The 10,108-nt window shown below is 35.9% G+C and overlaps 1 protein-coding gene across 4 annotated transcripts in view; it reads right to left on the reverse strand.

Moving 5' to 3' along the window:
• Positions 1-6,263: 6,263 nt before the first annotated feature.
• The window catches only part of LOC107726274 (E3 ubiquitin-protein ligase RNF123-like), a 188,741-nt gene continuing 184,896 nt past the window's right edge, over positions 6,264-10,108 (reverse strand). For all 4 annotated transcript variants that reach the window (XM_016535806.1, XM_016535807.1, XM_016535804.1 and 1 more), the window contains one exon: positions 6,264-7,031. In XM_016535806.1, coding sequence (XP_016391292.1) covers positions 6,932-7,031 — 100 coding nt within the window. In that variant the 3' untranslated portion in view covers positions 6,264-6,931. The remainder of the gene's footprint in view (positions 7,032-10,108) is intronic.

The following is a 10,108-nucleotide window of genomic DNA, read 5'->3' on the forward strand; positions in this document are numbered from 1 at the left end:
GAAACGTAACCAAAAATGTAATCAGTTACATTACTTTATTAAAAGTAATTGAAATAGTTACACTACTTACATTACGAAATAAAAAACCTAAATTTAAAAAAAAAAAAAAAACTTTCATTCTTCCCTCTGTCATTCACCTTGATTTTTTTTTCTATCACAGGCCCTGAGGTTTTTCCGTTCTGCGTCCCAGGGGCCCGTACTCTCATCCAGGTTGCCAGCCCTTCAGCGGGCAGATCGTGTCACGTCCCAGAGCATATTGATCCAGGTTCAGGTTTGCTGTCGTTCATCTATAAATACACACAGGGTGCTATCAGTGGCTTGCCTGGGGAGGGAGGATTCTCTCGTTGCCAGACTCTCTCTCTCCACCCTTTATCCCGTCGTCCTCCCCTCTGGACAGGCTATTTTTGAAGGCGATCTATAAGTCCCCCGGCACCCTGCCGGCCTGGGGTTCAGGTTCTAGGCAGTAAATCAATGGAAAGCTACAGAACTGTGTGCGGTGAGGAAAGACGCTCCACTTCATCCCACCTGTGGATTCAAGACCCTGTTCTTTTCTCTCCACCTCATACTGCAGGCTGAAAGGGTTAAACCTTCAAAACTCTCATGAAAGGAAAGAGACACTGAAAGAAACACACTGATGTTGCAGAGTGATCTCATTCGTATTCAGAGCATCTGCTATGAAAAGTCTACAAAGAGACAGTTTTGATACTGTACACATTTGGACACTGAAATCACAGTCACAATGTCTTTTACGTGGTGCGAACATAGCATGTTGACAATGAAACACAAATTATCAGAGTATTTAAGGAATAGTTCAGCCAAAAATGAAAATGTATTGAAAAATGTACTTACTCTCTGGCCATCCAAGATGTAGATGAGTTTGTTTCTTCATCAAATTTGGAGAAATGTAGCAGTCCATCACTTGATCCTCTGCAGTGAATGGGTGCCGTCAGAATGAGAGTCCAAACAGCTGATAAAAACATCACAATAATCCACAAGCAATCCAGTCCATTTCAGTCTTGGAAAGTGAAAAGCTGCGTGTTTGTAAGAAATCTACCATCTATTTTTTAAGTTGTTCGTACAAACGGACTCTAAAACACTCAATATCAACACATTATACATCTTTAAATAAGTTCATACATAAAATTAGGTTGTTTTAGACCCTAAAACAATATAAACATATGTCTCTAACATTGTTCATATGTAAGTGTTAAGGTTTTAAATGCCAACACTAAAAAGTAAAATATAGACATAATGTACATCTTTTAAGCTGTTTGTACTTAAAAGTGTTCATTAAAAGCTGAAACTAAAACATAAAATATCAATGTATTGTACATTTCTGAAGTAGGTACTGACACTGAAAACTACAATATTAGCATATTATACTGTATGTGTCTAAAGTCATTCATACATAAAAAGGTTTTATGTGCTGACACTTAAACTTACAATATTAACATATTTTACGTCACTAGAATTGTTCATACATTGAGCATTGAGGATTTATATGCTGACAATAAAACTTTCAGTATCAACATATTGTACATTTATAAAGTTGTTTGAACATAATATGTTGACATGGAAACAATCGGTTTATTACCATAAAATTGTACAATAAAAAAAATACAATTAAAATGTGGCAATGCACACCAAAACATACAATAACTTACTGTAAAAGCTGTCTAAACAAATGCTGACATTGAAATTTAAAATATCAGTTGTATGCATCTAAATACATAAGAGGGGTGAAATTTTAGATGCAACACTAAAATGTACAATATAAACATTTTACTGCTTTAAGACTGATTGCATGTAAAATGCTGACACTTTACATGCTTTGGTATCATTTCTGTGTGAATTTATCCAACTTAAGTTATTGTATGTCTCTGAAGTTGTCAGTATGTTAAATACCAAATGTACCAGTAACACACATTTAAGTTCTTCATATGTAAAATAGCTCTCGCAATACATTGATATTGTATCTTTCATCTATTTAAATATAAATAGCAAATTTCATGTACTAAACTGGCATATATACAACCAGAATCATGTTGGATACTGAGACTGAACCTCTTTTTGCTTAAAAAAAAAAAAAAAAAGAGAGAGAGAACAACACTCCTATAAACATTTAATGGAAGTAATTTGGCTTTTTGGTCTCAACTTTTTCAAACCTTATTACAAGGTGTACGCAAGTAAGATGTTAAATCACCATTTTTTAATTCAAGACCTCTGTGGTCAAAGGCGACGTGGCCCAGTGAAGCCAACATAACAGGAGGCTTTTACAATCGATCCTTCATTACTGTGCACTCACTATAACCACAGACTCTTTCACAGCAAAAGCATTATCAAACACAGCTCAATGAGTCCAAGGTAGGACGATAATTTCAAAGCTGTCTGGCGCTGACATTTCTTTTAATATACAATGCTGTGCCTTATGCCAAAGAGAGGGAACTGGAATGAAGTTTGCTGGGTTCTGGGTCAGAAAGAAAGGCTAGTTCAAAAGAGTGTGGCGTCCTCCTTGGGATACAAACACCATCTCTTATTTACAGCACTGAATTGGCAAAACCTGTTTTGGAACAGACAGCAAGACTGTTTTCCCCACCAGCTACTGTGCATTGCCATGGTTGCTGTCATTAACATTAATGAACAAAAAGCTAATGAAAGATAGTACTACAAATCAATCACCACACAATCAAAACACCAAAATCTGTTATCAAGGAAAGATGCTGTAGAGACAAATACAAAATAGGGCTTGGAATTCTTTGAAATTCACATTTTTAATAATATATAACTGAAGCAATGTTGTTTGTCAATCTCAGGAGGTCAAACAAAATATTATATTCATATATGAACTCAAAGTGATTTTTATTTTCATTCTATAATTATAAATGTTTAATATAAGATTGATTGATTTAAGTATTTTGCCATTTTTCAACCCTGTTACCCATATTTTGGACGTATTTGAACAGTTTAAAACCTTGATTGTTTTGCTTTGTTTTATTTTCTAGCAATCAACTTTAATTGATATAAATATTGGATGAAATATTAATGAAATTCAGGTTTAAAAGTTAGATGGTGCATTTAGATACAAAATATGGCTTAAAGCTCTTTAAAATGTAAATTTCTGCTTTTATCAACAATGTACAAATGAAACAATGTTGTTTGTCAATCTCAAGAGGTCAAACAAAATATTATTTGTATATATGAACCCAAACTGATTTTTATTTTCATTCTATATTTATAAATGTGTAATATAACATTGATTTTATAAGAGTTTGTCCATTTTTCAACCATGTTACCCATATGTTAGACATATTTGAATAGTATAAAACCTTGATTGTTTGGGTTTTATTTTCCAGCAATCAGCTTTAATACATATAAATATTGTATCAAATATTAATGAAATGCAGGGTTACATGGTGTATTTAAATAGAAGATATGACTTAAAACACCATTTAAACATTTTTAATATAAAACTGATTTTATAAAAGTCTGGCGATTTTTCATCCCTGTTGCCCATATTTTGGACATATTTGAATAGTATAAAAACTTGACTGGTTTAATTTGATTATTTTCAAACAATTGACTTAAAAAAACATAAATATTCAATACAAATATTAATGAAATCCAAAGTTAAATGGTGCATTTAAATAAAAAATATGCCAGAATGAGGGTTGTAAGGAAAAGGGTTGTACAGGGTTGTAAGAAACTCAGTTGCAGATTTTAATTAAACTGCTAATTGTTAATTATTTATAGTGAACAAACCCCATACATTTCCCATAAATTAAAGAAAAATGCTTGTTTAACCATTTTTTTTCCAATAACATTGGTAACAGGGTTGAATGGTTGAAATTAAAAATTAATTTTCAAAGTTCTAAATAAAACAAAGGTTATTGGAGTTTTTACAAGAAAATACAATTTTAGTTTTGAAATGAAAATTTCACACTTAATTTAATGCACCATTTCTTTGTAATAGTTTGTCAAACTTACTAGCAATTTCTGAGTGAAAACTGTTTATTCTCCAATTTTCTTCTGCTGCTGCTTCTTTTTTTTTTTTAAATGGAGAATAATTAGAAATTGAGAAAACAAAAGGAGATTATACTTACCTTTCACCATGATGTGGAAATGTTCCATTTTGTTTAAACAGGGAGGAAATCAGCCAGTAACAGGGTTGAATGATTGTGTAATATATTTAAATAATATGCTTAATAATTAAATACATTAGTTAGCCAATACATACCTTGGTAAGTGCCTACAAAGTAAGCACACCAGACAGCATTTAGGATAAATAATTTAATGCTAATATCAATACATGTACACTCTCACAAAAGTGAAAGAACCAAAAATTGCCATGTCATCTCTTTCTAAACAAAAAAACATCAACAGTCCTTTAAATATTGCTTAACTAATCTAAAATCCCTTTGACAACAATAGCAGATGCCTGAGAGTGGAAACCATTAAATTAAAGTCGTCGGCACACGCTCACCGCAAATGCGCACCCACACAAGTAAAGTGAGAAGTAGTGACCCAAATACTCATTTGGTTTTGATAATTCATACATATTATCAGTTTTATACAGTGTTTGGAAGTTCAGTGGTTTATCAGTCGTAGCAAATTGTCTGCGTGTTAAATAAACAGTCTGTGTGCATTAGTAAGAAGCATATGATGAATTCTGTACAAGTTGTTTTAACAATGCGTACTGTATTGTGACAGTCGAAGCTGCGGTCCACCTCCAGTCTTGGCTCACTCCATTTAATATTTAGTGGGTTTTAAAATGGGGTTGCACCACTAGACTTTTATTTGGTGTAGAAAATTGCAGTCGTCAATGGCTGAATATCCTTTTAAGGGAGCTGTGGCAAGGCAATAGATTCTGAGTGCAGGCAGAGCCTGAGTGTAACATAATCCATTAACAAAGGATTCTGGGAAAGATAACCCCATGCACACAACAGCAAAGCACTTAAATCTAGATGTCTGTTGGTGTTCTGTAACAAAAACAGCAGTCTAGGCACTCCTAATGGAACAGACTGAAGGAAAGATCTGGGTATGAAGAAAGCTGAGGGCTGTTTGATAACATTCACGAACACCACACCATTATAACGGCAGATCATACGTGAAAGCCGTCCGAATGGAGAAAATGTAGCGGAGGAACAGGAACTGTTCTCACTGTCTCACAGATCAAATTGCATTCATGTCTCAGTGTAAACTGTCCATGTCCTGACGCTGTCTCCTTTATCCTGTATGATGCTTCATAAATCCGTAATAAAAGACATATTATATGACAGGCGTGTGTAACAGCTTTGTGTAGATGCGTTTCTTTTTCCTTGGTTCTTTTCATGTAGAAAATCATGTACAACAATCAGAAGTGATTGTAGGTTCTGCTTAGTGTGACACTACATGTTGTCATTATGTCAAATATGGCTGTCAGTATTGAGTATAAAAACTTTAGCAAATACAGAGTGATGTGAAAAACTGTTCACTAGTACTGAGTTTATATCTGACTTCCTGATATGATAATATAACCAGAGTTTGTGAGAAGAGACGAGAAGAAAGGAGAATGAGATGAGAAGCGACAAGATAAGAAGAAAAGATACAAGAATGAGAAGGGAAGAGACGAGAGGAGGAAAGAGGAAAGAAAAAAGATGAGACAAAAGGAGAAACAAAGAGAAGAGACAAGGAGAAAAAAACCAGATGAGATGAACAGAGAAAAGGTGAGAAGAGATTAAACAAGATGAGATTAGACTAAAGATGGTGATGGGAGATGAGGAGAGAGAAGCAGAGATGAGATGAAAGACGAGAAGAGACCAGATGAGAAGAAACGAGACAAACTAAAATAAAAGAATAGGAGATGGGGAGAGCAGAGACAAGGTGAGAAAAACATGAGAAAAGATGAGACTAAAATGAGATGAAAATAGAGCAGAGACTAAATGAGAGGAGAGAAGAGGAGACAAAAAGAGGAGAGATGAGACTAAAAGGTGATAGGAAGATAGAGGAGATGAGATGAAACATGAAGAAGAGAAGGGATGAGATGAGGCAAAATGAGACAAGATAAAGTGGGAAAACATGAGAAACATGGATAAGAGAAAAGAGGAGGCTACAATAGATGGGATGAAAGGAGAGAAGAGATGAGGAGAGGAGATGAAAAGTGATCAAAACAGATGAGCAGAGACTAAATGAGAGGAGAAAAGATGAGACAAGACAGAGAAGAGATGAACACCAAAGAAAAGAAGAGATGAGACGAGACGAGACAAAGGAGAATAAAGTATGAGAAAAAAGGAGACTAAATTAGGTGAGCTGAAAGAGAGATAAAACAAAGATGGGACTAAAAGGTGGTGTGAAAATAGAGGAGATGAACAGGAAACATGAAGATGATAAAAAAAAAGACATGAGACGATACGAGCCGAAGTGAGAAATCGAGAAGAGAAAAGGGGAGACTAAAACAGATGAGATTAAAGGATAGAAAAGAAATGAGCAGAGAGGAGATGAAATCTGAAAACAGATGAGAACATGAGCTGAGAAAAAAAAAAATGAGAAAAGATTGAGACAGTGGCGAGAGATGAAATCTGTCATTTCCTCTCCCCATCACTCTCAGCAGATCTTCCACATTCAGCTTTTCTGCTGCTCCTTCAGATGCACTACGAGCGCGTGGCTCTAAACAGGATCTCATCCATCCATCACAAAGACACTAGGGAAGAACTATTGCCTTGCACGGCCTTGTTCCATTCGTCAGAGGACAAAATGTTATGATACGCCAGTGCAGATGGGCAATGCTGGCAGAACCAACAGTGACGGGATGGTGACCGTACATGGACGTGATGGCCTGAGTGGAAACGATGAGCCAACCTGAATATGTGTGTTTCTGAAGTGAAGTCTTTGGGGAAGTGTACATAATGTGGATTTTGAACACCAAATGTGTGTGTGTGTTTGTGTGAAGGGCACACTAAGAGCTGGCCGGTTTGGTGTAATCATCCACTCCAGTGATAGTGGCCTTGCAGAAGAAGCAGTCCTTGTTATTCATCAAGTGCTGATTGATACAGGCCCTGAAATAAAAGACAAAGTGAGTGAGGGAGCGAGAGATCGGTCCGTCAGTGACATTTAATCATTTAAAGAGCGTTGAATCACGTCACAGCGTGAGTTATCTATGCTGCACTTCACGATATACGTCAAGCCAATCAAAAGCAAACTGCCAAGAAAATTCATTCGATTGAGAGCACAGTTTTGATGTATATGATTGGTATTGCGACAGCTTCAATGCAGTGCTGAGACCACAACGTTGCCAGTGGACAGTGCTGGGTAGTAACCAAGCGGCAACCTCCCGCTCTCTCTCGTGAAACCAACACGGAAGTGACTAAAACTGTAATTCATCGACTGGCCGCTAGAGGCTGGCTCCAAAAGGGAGTCAATCCCATAGACACCCCATGTTAAAATGCCCAACTTTACAGCAGAAAAAAAAAAAATGTTTACAGCCTGGTACAAGTGGTTTTGGTCTATATATGTAATTTTGCCCTTCATGACAACTGTAAGGGGGTGAATTTTTTTTATAACTCATCCGTTTAAATTATATTAAGCCTTAAAGTTCTGCATAATTAAGGGCGTGGCCACTTGAATGACAGGTGGATTGCCACTGCCGTCACCACCGTCGAGCTAGGTGGGCGTGGTTTCAGCAACCAGCTCCCGCCTCTTTGCCCATTTTCGATTATCTGGGAGTGAGGCGCGGTGACGCGCTGCCAAAGATGGCGACGGCCGGCTCCGCCCACTTTGAGCTTCAAAAACGCTCTTCAGAAACCTACAGGTGACGTCACGGACACTACGTCCATGTTTTTATACAGTATATGGTAGTAACTGATTACATGTAATGTGGATTACATAATCAGATTCCAAACATAATTAGATTAAAATACATTTTAAAATGCTCACAATAAGATTACAGTTACTTTTAATGGACTACATGATTACATTTTATTAACACAGTAATGGCAGTAAAATGTTTTCATTGTTTTTATTTTAAAAGAAAATGTGAAACCCTGTCATAATGTAATGTTACATGTAAATCTAAACGTAATCCAAAAAGTAGTCGCGATACATTACCCAATGTGTGTAATCCAATAGATTACATTACATACTACGATTTCCGTCATGTAATTGGTAATCAGTAATGGACTACAATTTTGTAAGTAATCTACCCAGCACTGGCAGTGGAAGTATCGCAACAGCGGAAACCTATCCTTAGTATTTCAGGCAGTGTTTATGTTTATATATAAGTAATGGCCATCGAAGCGTTTAACGGCATGGTGTTAATCTCTTAAATGGAGGAGTGAATGGAAGAGCGGAGCTGTTGATAGGATGTTGGCAGCAACTCACTTGCAGGATTTGTGGGAGCAGGGCTTGAAGATGGCTGATATGGAGTGTGCATAGCAGATCGGGCAGAGATCGTCCTCGCTGGTCGGCTGTGAAAGAAAAACACTGTGATTCAATCCACTGTGTGTTAAAAGATGTTGTCAAAGACAAAAATGTCGCCATATTCAGAAAACCAACTATATATTAGACAGACAATATTTAAAAGGAAATTAAGGACTGGTTGAAACCTTTTTTTTTTTTTTTTTGGTCATTTGGTCATTAAAAAAATTGCATAGCGCATGCATAAATAAAACCTAATAATCTTACTAAGAATTTCTGATTTAATATTTGACACTTTTTTTCAATAAATGAGTACATAATATCTGAAATGTTAAGCGACAGTTTGGATAAGTTCATCCCGTGGAGCTTTTTGCCTCTTTTTCATAGTTTTCAATTTTGTGCTATAGCAGGTAAATTAGCGAGTATTTCAGTTTATATACTAAATACCTCATCATTATCATCATGTACATACTAAGCTCATCTCTAAATATGTTACAATTTAGCAATAAAACACACTGTTCTTATCCCAATTCATTTTAAGTCAGTGAGTCTAACAGCCAAACACTTTTTTAGTGAATTGTTGGGACATCTGGTTACCCCTAATGTCAAAAAGTGCCTACTTATGGTATTTTCGAAGTATGCATCACTGGACTTATATTGACCAGAATTTCTTATGCTACAGAAGACCTCATTTTATTTCCTAATACATACTCTAAGGAACAGATTTTCACCTGCACAGCAAGCTCTGCACAGAGCTTGACCCCTGACCCCTCGAAACAGGCTGATGGAGCTTCATTAGTATACAAGCATCTCATTAATATGTAAGCCTTATCAGTACACAGTCAAGGCAGGTGTTAAAGGAATAGCTCGCACAAATGTGTGAATTCTGTCATATCCGCTTCCAAAACCCTTGAATTTGTTTGTTCTGTATGCCACAAGAAAGACGTTAAGCTTTTTATTTTGACTTAAAAATATTTGACATTTGACGTTGCAGAGTCACTTGAATGACAATTAAATGTCAAGCAAACAAACAAAACCAACACAAAAAATTATTTCCTAAGTTATAATACATTTTTTAACATAAATATTTATAACATTCAGGCATATTATAAAACCAACAACCAACTTTATGGATATATAAACAACTGATGACTTTGATATATATCGTGTGATATAGGTTAGGCAGGCAAATAGATTCTATTTGTATTCCCTATTCATATGCTATTTACTTATGTATGTAGGACACTGTGCACCTGCACATTAAAGCAGTCACGTATTCAACACACATGACATTTAAAAAAAATAAAAAAAGCTGCAAAGAACATTATCCACTCATCCCAAGGGGACGACACACAAAATAATAAATTCAGCCCTCAGAAATGTCAACAAACTAGAACACATATGTACAAAGATGTCAGAAGATGCATATTCCTTTTTGGTGACCCCGACGTACTCACTTTTGTATAAAACACTGGGGAATAGAAGATTAAATTGATAATTAAATTGATGATTTCAAACAGAAATCAAATCTGAATCCCTGAAATTCTATTTCTTAAGCATCTACTTTTTTTTCTAGGATCTTAGTGTGTTCGAGTGGCGCCCAATATGAATTAAGAAGTAGTGAAATGGTGGTTTTCTGGGCAAAATCTGTTAGGGTGTTCTGGGTGGTTGTTGTTCGGTTGCTAGGGCATTACTAGGTCTTTGGAAAGCGATTAAAAAA

The sequence above is a fragment of the Sinocyclocheilus rhinocerous genome, unplaced genomic scaffold (assembly GCF_001515625.1).
Source record: "Sinocyclocheilus rhinocerous isolate Xijiao unplaced genomic scaffold, SAMN03320098_v1.1 scaffold1267, whole genome shotgun sequence".
Classification (NCBI taxonomy): Eukaryota; Metazoa; Chordata; class Actinopteri; order Cypriniformes; family Cyprinidae; genus Sinocyclocheilus; species Sinocyclocheilus rhinocerous.